An 18,674-nucleotide genomic window follows, 5' to 3' on the forward strand; every position below is an offset into this window, starting at 1 on the left:
CTGCTCATGTGGTATTGCTTAAATTAGCTCTCCTGCTCACTCATTCAGGTTTGCAAAACTGACCATTGCATGGTTTTTTTTTGTTTTGGTTTTGTTGTTGTGGGTTTTATTTTTTTAATGACTTGTGTCCTGGCTAGTGAAACCCAATCTGCCCTTCTGGTTTTGTAGCCCATCCACCTCAAGGTTCTGAGTGTCATGCTCACTGAGATGCTTTCCTGCTCACCATGGTAGTAGACAGTGGTTATTTGGGTTAACCTTCCTGCCAGCTTGAATCATTCTCACTAACCTCTCTCATCAAAAAGGCATTTCTGGCCACAGAACTACTGCTCACGTGCTGGGGGTCCCCCCCCTCCCCCCCATTTCCTCACTATTACATGTAAACTCCAAAAGCTTGAAGTGTGTAATAATCCCAGGAAATCAGCAATAATCAAAGCAGCCCTTTGGCACCAGCATGCCACTGAGATCATCCTCATCATTGTGATGTTTGAATGCAAATCTTCACTGAACACGTATGACAGGTGTGCACTGTACAGCTGCAGCATGACTCTTTTTTTTTTTTGAAGCTGATTGGATGGAGATGCAGGTGTTCCTATTAAAGTGGCCGGTGAATATATATATATATATATATATATATATATATATATATATATATATATATATATATATGCATGATGTAGAATGGAGAATAAAAGTAGTACGTAATGTAAAGTCATTTCATGTACTGTCGTGCTTGTGTGCTCGAGCAGACTAAGATGAGTGGAAGGGAACGCATTTATTGTAACACCGATAGGAAATGGCTAATGGATAGTTCAAGCTCAGGGTTGGGAACAAAACAGGAAGCGGCGGAATGCAAATAGCTTAAGTTTCTAAAGAAGGAAAAAAGAACATAGTACAAATCTTTCAAAATACCAAAAGGTAAACCCATATCATGTGTAAACGAGTTGAATAAATTACCGCGCATGTTGGAATGACAATCTATCTCCGGTAACATTTTTTTTTTTTTTTTGTAGCTAGCTAGCATTAGGTTCCTTTCCATTTCCGCGTACAGTGCGCGTTACCGACCGCACCGACCGACACCAACTTTTCAACAGGACGTCCTAGTTGGCGTTCGTCATTTCTTCCCCCCTTCTACCGGTTTTAAGGTAAGTTTTCTTTCCAGAAGCACTTTGAGAGCACGATGTTAGAGTTAATCGGGTTACATTTTCGCTGTTTTATTGTGTTGATCCGAATTGTTTTTTAGTTCAGTGCAGCGCTAAAAGCCTCCGCGACTAGCGCGAGGAATGTTTGGCTACAATGTAGTCTGAAAAAAACAAACACGCTCTTCCTCACAACACGGGGTGTCAGGGTCACGATCATAACGATCGAGCACAAAATCTAGAAGAAAAACGGTGCATGTCGGCGTCTGGGTCGTTGCAGAGCGAGATGAAAAATTACTAAACAGCTCTGATATGCGGAAAAGATGAGGATTGAACTCCGTTAGCTAATCACAGTGAAACTCAAACTCCTTCCTTTCCCTATTCTGTGCTTTAGCTGGATTTCAATGGGATTGGTGTTTTGTGAACCAGACACTGATGTTGATCTCATGCAGGATGCTTCTGCTTTGTTTAGTGCTTTTTTTTTTAATGGTTACTAACAAGCACATTTCCCCAGACTATGCACAAATATCACAGAATGACCCACAACTGACCAGTACCATGGACACATCTCATATTATTCGAGCACCAGTGTTAGATTCCTTCTAACAAATACTTACAGACATCATGACCCCTATGACGTTGTCCTGGATGTGAATAAGTAATGAATGTTTTTCTAGAAGTGGTGATCGTTATTTATTGGGTTAAACCTTGGTGAATAAGGTTTTATAATATATATATATATATATATATATAAAGCCTATATATGTTTTGATGGAGTCTGAATGAGGATCCGGAGTCTTGCCCGTGTCCAGACATTTCAAGTGTTTGGTCAGTCTAATATGCTATTTAGTATTTCATGTTACAGTCCATTTGGATGATACTAATTAATCAGCTCAGACACCCTTGCGCACGAATTGACCCACAGCGGCGTTTTTATTGCTGTCATTTTATTTACTCATAGTTCAGTTCGGTCTGCTTGGTTTGAATTGCACTTTGCAGATATTTGTATAAGCAATGAAAGGCTTATTCAGTGTTTGGTCAACATAGAGCAGTGTTGTGTTAAATGTCTAATGAGTCTCGAAAAAGTAAACTCCGTACTGGAAAATGTGACCTGTTTAAAAGCAATGTCGTCAAAACGGAGAAAACTGCTCAGGTTCAGGCCAAAACCAGCAATATTAAGATTTGTAATAGGGCAACTGGAAAGCATGCTCTGGACAAGGCTTGGTGTGTTCTGTGTTAATACGTATGTGATTAGCACTGTAGTCGGTATCCGAGTCAAAGTGATGATTGAATGAATGTAATGAAAAGTTATTTTAAATATTTATCGGAGGTGTGTTTAAACTCTTGTTTGATGAACTGGAGCTGAGACATGCAAATGGAAGATGCCATAACTTCCTTTTCCTGTATGATGCTGACACTGTTTTTTTTTTTCTCTTCTCTCACTCTCTTTTTTTTTTCTCCCTTCCCCCATCTTCCCTCTGTACCTCCCTCTGCTACACACACACACACACACACACACACACACACACACATGCATACTCAAGGGCAAGCATGGTCTTGTTGTCCCTAACACTAACAACCCCTTGTTTTCGGTAGGAATGTGTAGTTTTCATTATACCACACACAAGTTTGGTCTGATTTTCTTGTTCTAAATGAACCAATATTCTTTGCAAGACATTTTTCTAGAGAATCGAATTTCTACGTCTACCAAGTCTTCCCACATATCAGCCATGCACCTTAGATAAAATCTGTCAGAAGTTTATCTTTGGAGCATTTCAAAGTGAAAGAAGGGCGTGATCAAACTGTATTTTTAGCTGCACTAACCTGACTGTAATTCTGTTTGTTCTTTCGGCCAAAACGGTGTTATTTGCTGACGTTTTTTTGTTGTTTTTTTTTATTGTGTTGATAATCAGTACTAGGGAGGCCATGAATTCCTCATGAAAGTCTGTTTTAATCACTGCTGCGTAGCGATATCCAGCTGTTCATGTTTGAGCCGGAGGAGACGAGGAAGACTAACCCAAGGAAAAAAAGAAGAAGAAGAAATCATTCATAGCTGCACAAATTATTAGCGGTCTTCCCCCGAGTAAGCCGAGCCAAATTAGGAAAGTATGAGCCACTCATCAGTAGAGTTTCTGGACAATCTTACTGAGTGGATTTGCAAACCAAAGAGTTACTGAATTTCTCTGTTGCTTGGTCTGCAATGCTGTACACAACCTTGTAATTACAGTTTGTTTGTTTGAATAAAGCCCAGGGCAAAGGATCTTTACCTATGCATTTTCATATGTAGTGTCCACACTGTACTTTTCCTTCTTCCAGCATGCTTTAACTTAATTGATGTATTTGGTACTACAAGCACAGTATTTGAAGTGTTACAAGCTACCAGTCAGAAATGTGGTGTGCGTTCCCAGTGATGATATGACTCAGCTGTGTAATGCATACAGTAGCGACGGTACGCCAGTATAAAGCTGTGAAGCTTCGCATCAGCGAATAGCAGTGCTGCAATGCAGAATACTAACAATAAAATATGTTAATGCTTCTCTTAAGGCTCGGGCCGTGGAGCCGTCATCTATCTACAGATTGAAAAATAACTATAAAAAAATCTTTCTTGTCCGTTCACACAAGGAGCCCATTGAATTGAATAAGCCTAAGCTATTCTGAATCAAGCAGGAAACTCCTACTTATTAAGCGTTAAAAGCGGCTAAGCAACTTTGAGTTGTACAGAGCCCTAGATCTTCCTGTTACTCTCTTCTTCCACTGTACTCAAAGGCAACATGATGTAATGCTTTTAAAGCACCCTGCCTTGCACTATTTCCAGTCTGGCTGCAAGGTTTGTTGTGCGTTGTCACCCAGCTCTTGAGTGAACATCTCTCTTTTTTTTTTCTCTCTATACCCATGAGAAATGTCGTAACTTCCGTCTCATGGTGCAAGAAAAGCCTTGTAGCCATATACAATAAATATGCACAAGTACAGGTAACTCCATATATACATATTACATATAGATGTATACGTAAAGTATATACAAAGAACTCACTAACTTCCCCCGAACAGTAGGAAAGGCATCAGCATAAACCAGATGGAACCATTGTGCAGAGCTAGACACACAAGCCGTGGGCACATTCAATGGAAAAACACTGCAACAAAAAACACATCCTAAGAGAACTGGGTGGAGGCGCAGGTCTGCATGGCAGAAAGCAGGTATGTGTTCTGTAAAAGGGCTCTGTGTTTGAAGGCCGGGAAATTACTCCCGTTTGAAAGAGGGAAGAGGGAGAACTGCAGTCAGACTTAATACGTGCCTGTGACTCTGAAAGGCTCTCAGTTGCCTCGTATCACAGTGACTCATTTGGCCCTGTGCATAGACTGAGAATGAAAAGCATTGGGTATTCATTGACTTTTCAGGCTGTTCATAAGCTTTGGTGGAGTGGGTTGTTTTTTTTTTTGTTTTTTTTCCTCCCCCCAACAACTGTTCGTAATCACCCTGAGAAATCCTCTCTGAGTTGTTTGGGAATATTTTAGGGGTTTGTAGTAATTACCTTTTGTTTCTGCTCATGAAAAGGACTAGGAAAATAAAGAGTAGGCTGAATTAGTCAGTAAGGGGAAGCAGACTAAGTTGTTATGTATTCATATTGAAAATGTTGGGGAGAGTTAAAACAAACATCACGGGGGCCTTGCCCAAATCTCAGGATATATTTTCTTTTTTTTCTGAGCGTTTCTGTAGATCCATCACATAGCCTGTTAAAGACGAGTTAATCTACTGGATGGGTTTAACATGAGGTGTTTTATAATTCTTTTGATATTGTGCAGTTTAGTTATGGAGCTGAAGGAGAAGTGATTGTACTGGGAGTGCTGATTTGAAACATGTCTATTAAAGGCAGCGGTCTGGTTTAGGACTCTCGAAAATATCTTTCGTTCTAGATTTCTTTGCCTTTCTTTACAGTCTGTTTTAATTTTACCACCCATTCTTACAACCAACTTGAAAGAGAGATTTATTTCCACTTATTACAGTTGACTAGAAATGGTATATTACCGGTAATGCAACATAAAAAAAGGGGAAAAAATATGGTTAAAGCTAGTGTCTCATAAGCCTAAGAAAAAATGACTGCAGGGCTGTGTCATAGACAGTTGCAGACACACCCTAAAGGCTGTTTAGTGCACCAGTGTGAGAAAAGTAAGCACTCTGTACGAAACTTTCAAGACTATTGATGTGGGCAAGAAAACAAAAGCATGATCTTATGTAGAATAACAATCATTAATGCTAGAAGATAAGTATTGATTTTCCAAGGAACAAAGGTAAACCATTTTTCTCTTTTAGCTAGCCATGAATTTTTGTTTGTTTGTCAACAAAGTAAGTTAATCTCTTGTTACTGATAATGATGCTACGGCTCGCAGTTAAGATGGTCCCGTCCACAATATAATGTGAATGTTGTTGTCCTTCAGCTGCCGCCTGTTTATGTTCGCAACATCCGATTTGCATATTTGATTTTCGGCACAGGGTTTTATGGCAGATCCCCCAACCCCATTTTATCCAGGCTTGGGATAGGGGCTAGGTTGGTTCCCTGCCTAGTAATCCAACCCAGGCCACAGCGGTGAGAGCGCCAGAGCCTGCCGCTGGACCACCAGTGACCACAATCTAAGCATTCACACACTACCTGAAACGCAATGCCAAGTGGTTTTATGTGCGATAACATGGCCGTAAAATTATCTGTGAGCAACTGTTTAAACATGAGACTTAAAGGTAGCAAATGACTGTGGTGTCACTTAGGTCAAGATATGAATTTTCCAATTAAACTGTTATTAAATGAACATGCCTCTATATGAATACTATGAAACTCATCACGATATGAACAAGATCTTATCACATTATGGGTCATGTCAGATCTTGAGCTCATGTATATAACAATAATATTTATGTTTTGAGGGAAATATAATATTCCATACTGAATAACTGCACGCTTTCATAACTGGTCAGTGGCATACCTCACAAATACCTTACCATTTTCGTGTATGATTTGTTACACCCAAGCCATATCCGAATAACAGAAATACCTCCTTTTTTAGGTACAAGTTCCTCATCTTTTAGCTGGATTGATGCCTGTTCTGTGTCGGCTTGTTGCAGGGAGATTTGCTCTGTCATGCTGTTCGTACACATCGCTGTGGCTTATTGGTTCAAATTGCATGACGGAAAGTGGCTTTTGCAACGTTTTATTTCAAAATATGTGACTACTACTACTCGTAATTCTTTTCTGGTTTTCTTAATGAGATTTATACTGTAATAATAATTCAATTCATTATGACACATTTATTTTAGATTTAACAATAAGAGCAGTTTATTATAAGGGCAATGGTCATGGCACATGAAAGAGGATGTGAATTTTTTTATTTATTTATTTTTTCCTTAGGTGAATTTTGCACACTTCGGTCTTGTGAGCCTCTGGCAAACAGAATGGTGGCGCTGTCTTCTGTTTGGTCAGGAAAAAATCGGTGGAGCTGCTAGACATGAGATTTTTTTATTTATTTATTTTTTTTACCTTGATATTTTCTTACTGTTTCTTTGTTGCACATCTGGGAAAAATACACACGAATGAGGCTAGCTTACCCATACATTCCAAACCGCATGCCATCATGACTGCATCTAATCACTTGATTTTGAATTGGCAGCGAGGAGCATAGTGTGGTGAAAATTTGGCATGGCGGTGTAGTAGGAAGTCGTTGCCTCCTCACAGCTCCAGGGTCTGCTCCTCTAGTCTGAGCTTGGATTCGTTTCTGTGCATGTGCTCCTTGTGTCTGTGTGGATTTCCTCCCTTTCGTTTTTAGCATGAGTGACCGTATGAATAGTGCTGCTGGCATCCCATCCAGGATTTATTTCTGCCTGATGCTTAGCGTTCCTAGAATATGCTTATTGAAGGTGAGTGAGTATGTATACAGATGCGTAGATCTCCTAATATAATCAACAGTAAATATCTTTCGATTCAATTAGAGACAGTTTATTATTACGTGGCGTGATCTAGACTGCAAGCCAGACATCACTGGATTTTGTACCTATTGTATAAATTGTCTGTATACACTCGGCTGTTGCTCATAAATCCAGACGTTTCTGCAGATTGCAGTTAAATATTACTTCACTCAGACACACCCTATGCTCCAGTTTGTCTCAGATCAGCATATGAGAGAGATTTCGCGATAAAATTCTGTCTAGCAGGATATTTTGTTGATACTGTGCCATTGCTGACAACAACAACCTCCTCCATGGGGCAGTGGTGAAGGCATCACAGTCCATTATTTGAAGAAGACTTTTAAAGCAGAGACTTGATAGGGGGGAAAAAGTTAGGAAAGCATGATTAACCTCCTACCAAAGTGATAGGAACCCCAAAGTGTGGATGAAGAAAGAAGCAAAACCTACACGGTGGAGGTAGTGTCATACATGTCTTACATAGACCTGTTGTTTTTCATATGGGTAGTAATGGTTGGATTGAGCTCTCGTGACAGAGTGAGAAGAACGGATAACCCTAACAACAATGCTAGGATTAATCTTTTTGTCCTAGACACATTTAAACCAGTTCCAGTTGCACAAGCCGTACGATCGTTTTTAGCTTTGAGGTGCACGCTAGCTAGGTGAACTTTTCTGTGGGTAGGTGAAGTGAAATAACACTTGCTATGTTTGTAACTGTTTCTAAGAATATTAAGAACCACATAGAACCACAGGCATATATGTAACTAGCACTCTGTCTCAACACTCATAACTGTGTCATGAGAACCTGACACACCATTAGGACTGACAAAAGGTGGAACTGCAGTCGCACTACCAAGAGTGGCAATTACAATCCTGTAAGATTTCAGATTAAGTAATGCCGAAGAGGAGGAAGAGGAGGAGGAGGTGCTTCAGAATAATGGTATGTCAGGGTAAGGGCTAGTCGCTCAGCCCACCTATAAGCCATGATGATGCCGTCCATCATGCAGTGGCCTAAGCTCTGCTTAGAAAGGGGAGTGTCTTGTGTCTTTTCATCATAGTACTGTAGGACACCATCACCGGATTGTCTATTTGCTACAAAATTAGGCAATATGGCACACTAGGTTTCGCCATAAGGTGAACCTTGTGCTATCTGTTCACTATTGCAAACAAAGTGAGGTTACCTCGTCAAAAAGTGTCTTGTCTGTTTTACCCTATATGTTCTCAGTATAGGATCCTTTAACTTTGATCCTTTGTTGTCCCCTGTGTCCTGTGGTTACATAACCTTGCTAGCATGTTATTATAACTGGAAGTCGAGCGAACCACTGAAACCTGACCCTTAAGTTATATCCAAGCTTGCCCTTTCTCAAAATGTCCATTTTTTTTTTTTTTTTTTAGAGAGAGTTCAGAATTTTGGCCCCCAGTCTAGTATTTTCTTTGTGTTTATTGTGTCTTTTGTCATCTTCGCTTGTTTCTACCATTTTGCACTCCGTTCTTGCAGACAGATTGACAGGAAATTACACCCACTTCCTTCCTCCCGCTCCTTCTCTCTCGCTCTCTCTCTCTCTCTCTCTCTCTCTCTCTCACTCACTCTCTCGCTCTCTCTTTCTCTGGTAACACAGATGACTCTGGAGACAGGGCTATGAGACTGATTAAAGTGAGTGATAAATACTCATTACTGGGTACATTCCGGTGCAGATCAATTTCAGAGCAAAGAACCTGAGACACTGTGTCAGACGGCTGAAAAGAATACGCCAAGACGTTTATTGTGCACTGACATGTAAATGCTGCTATAATTCTCCCACGTGTAATCTCTCTCTAGAGCATAGTTCTGTAGCATGTTTGACATTTTTCTTTTCAACTACCATTACGTATGTTCCCGTGAAGTATCCGTTGAACATTTTTAACAAGATGTAGCACTAATCTCAAACAGTACGTGATTTTAATAACGTATGCCACAATGCATAACAAGGAGTTCTATATGTGTGTGGGATTTCTGCAGTGTAAATAGGCTAGGTCAGTGGACGGCTTGTTTAGTTGGAAGTGTATGTTATTCACACTTTTAGTGGCTAGAAATCCACTTGAATGTCGATACTTACATTAATTTGTTGGCTAGATATAAAGTTTAACACTCTCCATTCAGTGTTTCGCTTTCGCCACACAATGAAATGGCAGATTTTCCTTAATGGTCATTTTACAGTGGAAAGATAAACAGTTGCCATGGGAACTTGTTTAAAATGGCTCCTCAGAATCTCGAACCTCAGTGGAAACAGGCCTGATGACTGCTTCACTCGCTTTTGTCTGCATTTCCTCCACTGGTCTATATTTAGTTAGTATGTGAACGCTTAAATCACCCTGACAGTACTTTGATGTTTTGCAGAAGCTTGATTGACGGACGTCGACCCCCCACTCACTTTAGCATGGACTGTGAAGACGCCCACAATGGGGTAAGGAATTAAACTTTCTTGTTTCGTTCATCTGAAATTAAATGCAGTAATTGATTTTGTTTTCTGGCCCAGTATGTTTTTACATTTTAATAAATAATAAGGGTTGTAATGTAAAAAAAAACAAAAACAAACTACTGCCAAGTATGGATTTTTTTTTTTATTTAAAGGAGACTAAAAATATTGCTCTTTTTTCTTAATATTACTTAACCATCGCACACTCCTCAAGTACATTTATTTTTGATTAAGCTGTGTTGCTCACTGGTTTGCAATTCCTAAGCTTGCTGCTAATCATCTATGGATTTTACTGTGGTTCATTTTTGAAATGTCTGGAATTTGTTTACAGGGAAAAAGAACATGAAAGGTGATCTTATCTTATATTTGACCGCTTATCTGTCGTTTACTGTTAAAGGGTGCGATGACTAAGAAATTTGCGGGAAAAAACAAGAGTATTTTAATCCGTCTAGAGTGCAGGCAAGACAAAAGGGAACCAAACAAAATTATTCTACGTAATGTACGTCCACATGCTTTTTACTCTGGACAGCGGGGAAAAAAAGGTTGCTTTTTAGCAATACTGCCCCCAAAGTAGCCAACTTAACAAACTCATAGGCCCAAGATGGCTGGGTATAGCTGTTACGTTTGCTAGTGATTTTTAAACACCCTTCCTTGAGCAAATCTGCTGCCCTGATGGTATAGTGCAATTTACTATATCATTACACTCCTGTTATTTAACCGTGTCCCTGGCCAGGTCATCTGTGGGTCTATGGGTTTGAGCTGCTTTTATTATGAATCACACACTGCAGTCTGTGACTTGCCCATCCAGAAAGAACTCCTGAAGTTTCTAGTAAGTGCTTAAGTAGAAGCTGTTCCATGAATCCAAAGTCCCGAAATCACGGGCTGCTAGACAGAGACGTGTCCACGTCTACACTGAAGCTGTATGTGGTAGACGTTGCAACATGTCCCAGCACTGTGAGTGGCATCTCTCTGGGCTCATGAACTTATTACATCTTTTCTAAAGGTGAAAAGGCATGTACATCCTAACAGCATTGTATTTTCCCCAGCTGCTGAAATCCCTTTAGGGCCCTTTTTTACATGCCTGTGCAAGATTCCAAACGGTTATGGTCCTTCTGGAAACTGCCTGTGTGTTAGCAATCACTTCAGCTAAAAAAGAGAGAGAACCGCATACCCTGGCTGTCTGCTCGCCTTGAGTTTGTTGGTGGCCAGATAACCTGGGAGTGACTTTATTGGAATGTTTGCCCACTATTAAATATTAGGGGTGTAGAAGTATGGCACGTTGGATTTGTATCATTTCATACAATTCTCTGAAGTCAATACATCTGCCGTATAGATCTGAATGGATCACAAAAACGCTGTTGCCAGATATTGGACTCATGCAATGATGAATCTGTTTAAAATGGAAACTTGAGACACACATCACTTTGTACCAAATTAGAATTTTGTATGTGCTTTATTACACCTTTTATTATACATGTATAATTAACAAAATGGGCCTAAATACATGTTTGCATTCAGCTATTTTTTAGATGTTAATATGCAACTAAATAAATCTCAATATGGCAACCGTCCGTTTTGCTTTAGATCTAGCTGTGCTGGAAAAAGTAATGTTCAGGTTTATTATTATTATTGTTTGTTTATTATTTTATTAATTTTTTTTTTTTTTAAGTTTCTATCCTGGATTCCAACTGCTCCGTAGAACTTTCCAGAATTAGAAACAGATCCGATCCAGCTCATTCCCTAATTATGAACTCCTCCATGAGTCAGGTTTATTGGAAGCAGGTGAAAGTTAAACCTGCGCCGGCTAGCCGAAGACGATCTTTGCACAGATGTTGTGCGCCTCAAGAGGAAATCTAACTCTAAACATCAGACGTATCTGCGACACTGAAATTCAGGATAAAATTATTATTAATATAGCGCTTTTTTTTTTTTATTTCAAACAAAAGAGAGAGTAATTTACATAAACGTAGTTCGACTGGTGTTTTCCATTACAGCAAAAAAAAAAAAGCAATCTCGAAAAGTTTGGACTGAATGCACAGTTTATATTTCTGCTTCTTGCTCAGAGATGAAATCTCTTCTTGTGAATTAGATGAGAGACCTGCAGCAGCTAATCTCAGATTTATGAAAGATACTGAATATTACAGCAAACAATAATTTGTTTGTGTTTATACTGTTCTACAACCGATGTTGTAAATTGGCCCGCCAACTGTAGGCTAGTTCACAGTTCCTGATCACCGTCTTGATTTGATCACCATTTTCTGTGGTGAGAGCTGAAAGAAAGAGAAATGTGTGTTCCAGTAGATTCTAGAGTGACCTCAAAATGTTCTCCTACATTAATATAGCGATCTGTATACAGTATAATATCCCTTTCCCCTCTGTATAGTCGCAGTCTGTTTTTTCTTTTGTAACTCTCTTCTGTTTTAAATCTATCTTTAGGACATAGTCAGTCATACTGTGCATGGTTATGTATGTGACCAATAAAATTTGCCTTTCTCTCTCGGATTAAGCGTGCGTTGTCTGGAGCTCACTCTTCTAATCTAGCCAGAAGTATAATAGGAGCAGAGGATGAGGAGTTTGAGAATGATCTGGACCAGGTGAGCCATTTATTCCATCTTAGTATATAGGCATTCATGTTAATAGTGACCCCGTTTTGTTCTTCCGTCAGTAATTCACTATGAATATCCCGATGACCCCCCCCCCCCCCCCGTCATACCCCAGACTGTTGTTTTAAAACTGTTTCTTGTATTCTGTTCTCCTTTTGAGTTTCAGACAGTGGATGACCAGTGCAGTCATTTCAACAGTATCGAGCTGTTGAAAAGCAAACCCACGCATCTGCTGGTCTTCCTCCACCACGTCATCCTCCAGTTTGACTGTGCTCCTCTGGTGAGAAGTTGAGAGGCACACGACATGCCATGATGAGACTGTGATCGTTATAGCATCACTGAGTTATTATTACTCACTAATGACAAACCGCAGTTTTGTCTGCATGCATGCACTTTCGCAACGTGCATGCGCTTGAGTCTGCAAGCATGTATTTTTATTCGAATCATGCACGCATGTGCCAGATTACATTGCTTTCTAAATTACTGGCTACAATCCTGTTCCTAGTCCTTCTCATGCTTGGCAAAATATTTCAGCCTCCTGTTATGCACTAATAAGTCGAAATATAGCGATATTTAATGCTTAAACCATGACTTTCACGATATAAAAAGCTGTTGTTGCATTCATACTAGACATATAGGGTAAGTCTTTGTTCCTGTGCAATTCATTCCCTGTTTATGTAATTAAGCGACATCTCATAGCAATAAATGAAGCAGGAAATTAGTTCTGCTTTGTGTCTTGAGTTTAAAATGGCTGCCGTTAAAATATTTTTTATTGTCACTGCATGAGCTCCAGTTTTGTGTGTTTTAACTGCGCATTTGGTTGCACACTGCGGTGGTATGTGTATTCGTGTGTTTTTATGCAGCATTTCCATTTTCTTTCAATTCTTACGCTAATTTAGACTCCTTGATTTATATGTTTTGTGTTTGGGGGGGAAATTGTGTACTGTTTGTTTATTTCAAATGTGTAAGTGCAGAAGGTATTTTGTATCTGAGCGGTTAAGATCCAAACAAAAATATTTGTCATTTTAGACGTTTATTGTGTGACCCTGAGAACCCCAAAAGGTGCTAGCATGGCCTTAGTCAATTTTCAAGACGCATCTTTTGTCTAAGAGAAATACTGCATTATATGTCACTATATTGCCTATAGTGTGGTGATGCTTCAGAATTTATATTTAAGAGGCTTGAGAAATGATTCTGAATCATCTTGTGAAGCATGAGCCTCTCTCCCTTTATTTTGCATGCTGCCAAGTGACCCTCCTTGAGGTACTGTTCCCCAACACAGCACACGCTAACCACTCTCTATCTTCCCAGTAGTGCATATTTATGTAAATCCTTTAAACATCATTCAGTTCTGCTTTGGGTGCTAATGGGTACGACTAGAATGAATGTCTCTTGTAGTAAATTTGTTGTCTGCTTCACTTTGAATTTCCTCAAATGTAACATGCACAGATGATTTAATGCTTGATATACATTTATACAATATTTTTATCTGGTTATAGTCGTAACCTTTTCGGACGAGGAATGTCTATTATTATTTTTCTTTGAAAGTCTGCTTTTATGATGTGCAAAGCTGAAGGAACATCTGCTTTTCTGGTTGAACTCTACAGGTCAATATTTTCCCCCTTCTTTACCCCTAACCGCTCCCTGCCCCTTAATTTTCACAGGGATGAAAAATAACAGGATTTGGCTCCTCTTTAATACCACAACTGTACTTATTTACAGCATAGTGTACCAATAAAAAAAAAAAAAAAAGGTTTTGGATAGTATTAAACATTTTCATTTCCTAGTAAATTCATTCCAAAAGCACCACTAAATGAATTTGCAGAAAATGTGAACAATGGGCCTCATTTGTCAAAGTGTATACCGATGAGTTTATTCAGAATTTGCACCAGAAATTTAGTGACGCATGAAAATCCAGTGTGTTTGAAAACGTACAATTAGGAGAATAACTGAATGTAAACGTCTATTGATGGGCTTAAGGAGTTACTGCAATACATACATGCGAATTATGTTGACGGGATTAGTGAACCTGTTCATTTCAGTTGCACGCACAAATTCAAGCAAAACTTGTTTCATGTTAATGGCTTGAAAGAGGGTTATAAAGAAAATTTAGTGTTTGTGAAACTTGTATATCTCTATCATGTATATCTGTTTGATATCTGTTTGGTTTGCAGGCTGAATATATTTGCACACAAATTTACTGAGAGATTAATAAATGAGGCCCATTATCAGTGAATGTTAACGGTGTCAATGTTCATAATGTCAACTCAAATTTTTCACAATGTGGCATGCTCAAAAGAAATGACCCTAGAGCAAGGTTTAGTATTATAAACTAAATTTAAAGCAGTTCCACATAGAAGTAGACACACTTGCATGACTTTAAAAGGTGGCATAAATGGTAGTAATTGAGCAACTATCACTTTGTTTATGAAGCTTGAGTAAGCTGTGCATAAGTCTTACAGTTTGGTAATACATAGTATCTGTCTGTCTGTCAATCCATCCAACCACAGTTGTGCTACCTGCATGCTGACCACTTCAGGAACCTCAGTACCAAAGAGACCAAGAAACACTTTGTGGACTTCTATAACAATTTCTTGGATAAAGGAGCAGTGAGTGAAAACGCATGCTGAAATCACAGTGGACACAAGTAGAAATTTATGCCTGTTTATCATTTAATGCCTGTTGTTTCTCAACACGGTTTGTCACTTTCTCAGTTTTCAATCTGTCCTCATCTCCTTTGCTATGCATGTTTTTCATTTAGTCTTTGAGCTAGCTATTTTTTTCTTTCTTTCTGTTTTTCTCTACCAGCCAACATCTGAATGGGAGACTGGCTTCAAATCTTTGTCTTTCTTCAACTCCTGGGTTCTTAACTCCTGGTTCCCCTTGCAGAATTCAAACATTTCCTCCCATTGAATAGACCTGGTCCTAATGAGACCAGAGCTTAAGAATGAACTGAATGAACAGTTGGATGAAGTGTAAGGGAACCCCAGGAGTTAGGAATCACTCTTCATTTCCTTACCTGTTTATTCCAGCCAGTCCAGGTGAACAATTGAATGTAACTCAGGAATGCTAGATCACTGGCTGGAGCTTTAGGACCATCTAGTGGTGCACTGCATAATAGGAACATCATCATAATCTTCTTTGTAACATAACATTAATTATTCTTTGATTTTTATTTTTTTTTTCCCAGATTCTCAGAGTAACAGTACCACATCATGTAGCATATGAGTTAGGTAAGCTGTTTATCACAACATTAAACTACGTCTGGTTTGTTTACAGTGGTAGCTCAGTGGTCAAGGTGTTGGAATAATGAACAGAAGGTTGTGAGTTCAAATCCCAGGTCCACCAAGCTGCTGCTACTGGGCCCTTGAGCAGTGCCCTTAACCCATAATTGCTCAGTTGTATAAAATAATTAGATAAATGCTCTGGATAAGGGGGGGGTCAGCCAAATGCCGTAAATATACTACTACTGCTGTAATTTTTAAAAAATATTTTTAGAGAAATTAGCATGTAGCTGTTTTACTTATGTATTTAGAAATTAATCCTCAAACAAATAACTACATATTATTATTGTGTTTTTAAAGTTAAAACAAGAAGTTAAAGTAATCATCATTTAAAAATAAAGTAAAGTCATTTAAAAATAATACTTTTAAAAAATATTAAAAAATTTATTTTATTTGGATTGTGTTAAATATTTTGCATGCTCTTTTAGAAAAATGTTTATTCTTCATGTTTAAAGTGTTATTTTCCGTGCGTTCCAGACCGTACTCGTCCAGACCTCATGAGTGAGGACCAGCAGAAGCGATTTGCTCAGGAAATACAGAACATGCAAACCATGGAGGTCCTGCGGCAGCTTGAAGACTTCAGGTCAGAGGAGGGTTTTCACACTAGTGTGTCCTCCAATATAATGACCTAATAATGTGTGACTAGGCTTGCTTCTGTTCTACTAAAAATATTTAGTCGTTCATAAAAATATTTGTTGTCATATCCTGTTATAAATGCTGTATAGAGCACTGGCAGTTTATACGATAAGAGTTTACTAGTTTACTAGTGATGGTTTATAATTTAATCATTTAAATGCCATGAAATGTATTACTAGGTACTCTGTTAGGCTGTCAGGTTGTAAGGGAAAAAATAATAATAATTTAGTTGAAAAATAATGTAGAATGTTGAACATTAAAAGGTTCCATGAAATAGTTCATTTAAATAATTATACTTCATATTTAAAATAAATAAATAAATAAATAAATTCTTACTTATGTAAAGTATAAAAATTAAATATAAAAAAAAAATATAATATTTAATTGTTATTATTTATAGCTATTATAATTATTATTATGAACTTACATATGTAGACTTCACCATTCATTATCATTGGCAATATATATCAGCATTTATGTAGACTTCTTGTAGGGTTAAACAACACCGAGATCTCCCATTGCGATGTTTCTCGTGATGAACATTGCAATATTTAAAAAAAAACAAAACAAAAAGGGGTGTTTAAATGAGAAATTAATGTACTTACTGGTTACGTCTGCTTTGGATAATTCAATAATTTAATTTAATAAGTTTTTGTCATGTTCTCTTAGCATTGAGCCTTGTTTCTGGCATGAGATGTTGCTCAGTTCTACTTTCCTGTTTGTCCAACCTTATAACCTTTTAGGCAGAAGAGGATGATGGGAATGACCCCCAATGAACTAGAGCTGAATGAGGTGGAGAATCACTATCCAACAGACCGCGTTCCCAGAGACATGAAGGAGAAAGCAGTGGCTGAGAGACTTCTAGAGAAGTTGACTGACACCAAGTGAGTTTGTACAATTTGAAATGATAGGGGTGATATGCCTCAAAATATATATATTTTTCAGTGACAATGATGCTTATGGGCATGACTTATATTTTATGTGCAGTAATCATGACTAGTGCATTTGTACATTTCGACACAATGGCAATCTTACTATATTCCCTGTGCATAACACATGGGGTTTTGGTGAATCAGAGCTTATGATTTCTTTGGACACAAATCCTGTCACATGCATTAGTTTTGATGCATAGTACTTCACATATTAAGTTTCTTGATGAGTATGTATGATGTCCCAGTTTTTTGGTTTTCCTGTGGTGTGAGACTCTAAAGAGGAGCCTAAAGGGACTCCAGCACTAAAGAGATCCCACATTGGGCTGTTACAAATTTGTCATAGATGTAGGCAGTTTGTCTCTTTTAGCAAGGTTGTGTAAGGTTTATAGGTCACCAGAGAGGTGGTGCTGTGCCACAGTTGCAAGTTTTCTGTTAAAATAACTAATTTTATTTGTCCAGAAACTAAAGAAATACAATCATTTTCAGCAGTTAAGGTTTAACACAAACATGGGAGACTGTCGGTGTCTGCAGTATTGACTGCAAATTCTCAGCTTAGGTTAAAACACAGTTAACAGTATAATAAAAAAGGGACAAAAATGTAACCTTTTCAGTATATAAAAGGGTTTGTCATTTCCACATTACAGCACAGTGAAATTCTTTTCCTATTCCTCACATATCCCAGCTTGTTAGGAAGTTGGGGTCAGAGTGCCTGGTCAGCCCTGGCAGGGCATCAATAAAGCTGGTAGAGTTAAGGACCTTGCTAACGCTGCCCTTCTGATCAGTAACCCAGAGCCTATTTCGTTGTGCCACCACCACTGCCTTGTCTGCACTGTTTTCAGATTTCAAGTTTGTGTAATATCCAACATTTTCTCTGTCGCTGCTCAATGTCTTAAATCAAATCTGCAGTGACGAGCAGAAGCCAGAAACGATTTGGTCACTTTCTAATTAGCATTTATATTATTTGTAAAGTGTTAGATTCTTAGGTAAAAAAAAAAAAATCTTGTCCTTATTTACTCTTATGGCCAAAATCCAGAAGTGCCCATTTTTGCCCATTTTAGGCTGGAATATTTTGGTGGCATTCCTGAAAATGTACTTAACTCATGTATTTAATAATTACTTTTCTAATGCCGAGCTTATGGCGATGGATTTTATTTCTCTAACGAACTCAAATTATGCCCCATTTATTGACCAAAATTGAGGGCATCTATGCGTGACAGCAAGCGAGATTAGAGAAGGGGTGGGGCATTAAGGCAGTATCCGTTAATATCAAAACAACTGCACAAGTTCTTTCAGATTGATATGCCAATTGGTTTGGTTTTTATGAACACTTTATATAATGGATGTGAAAAAATGCCAGCTTAATGGAGAAAGAGAGTGGCTAAGAAGGATGGGGAATAAGGAGGAGAGGACGAGTTAGAGAGGCGAAGAAGCCAGCAGGGACACGTTGGCAGGAAGTTATTTCTTTCTGGCGCTCTGCCAGGGCGATGGAAAGGGTAAGCTAAGGATATCCAGACTGCAAGACGAGGCAGTTAAAACAGACCGGGGTGGTTTACTCAGGAACAGGATCCCAAAACATCTCACAGTTCATCTAAAGGCAAATGCAGTTGTTAAGACAAACATCACAGTGTTGTGAGTCAGGATTCTCAAACAGCCTATTGCAAATTAAACAGGCTGTTAAAA

The 18,674-nt window shown here is 38.6% G+C and overlaps 1 protein-coding gene across 7 annotated transcripts in view; it reads left to right on the forward strand.

Moving 5' to 3' along the window:
* The first annotated feature begins 786 nt into the window (after positions 1–786).
* arhgef1b (Rho guanine nucleotide exchange factor (GEF) 1b) overlaps positions 787–18,674 on the forward strand; it is a 34,050-nt gene continuing 16,162 nt past the window's right edge. For 3 of the 7 annotated variants that reach the window (XM_058376212.1, XM_058376214.1, XM_058376213.1), the window contains exons 1-8: positions 813–1,142; positions 9,461–9,527; positions 12,047–12,133; positions 12,303–12,422; positions 14,653–14,751; positions 15,333–15,375; positions 15,904–16,009; positions 16,806–16,946. In XM_058376212.1, coding sequence (XP_058232195.1) covers positions 9,501–9,527; positions 12,047–12,133; positions 12,303–12,422; positions 14,653–14,751; positions 15,333–15,375; positions 15,904–16,009; positions 16,806–16,946 — 623 coding nt within the window. In that variant the 5' untranslated portion in view covers positions 813–1,142; positions 9,461–9,500. Of the gene's footprint in view, positions 1,143–6,919; positions 7,039–9,460; positions 9,528–12,046; positions 12,134–12,302; positions 12,423–14,652; positions 14,752–15,332; positions 15,376–15,903; positions 16,010–16,805; positions 16,947–18,674 lie in introns of those variants that run through there. The other 4 variants (XM_058376207.1, XM_058376209.1, XM_058376211.1 and 1 more) reach the window with 4 other exon arrangements.

The sequence above is a fragment of the Hemibagrus wyckioides genome, linkage group LG23 (genome assembly GCF_019097595.1).
Source record: "Hemibagrus wyckioides isolate EC202008001 linkage group LG23, SWU_Hwy_1.0, whole genome shotgun sequence".
NCBI lineage: Eukaryota > Metazoa > Chordata > Actinopteri > Siluriformes > Bagridae > Hemibagrus > Hemibagrus wyckioides.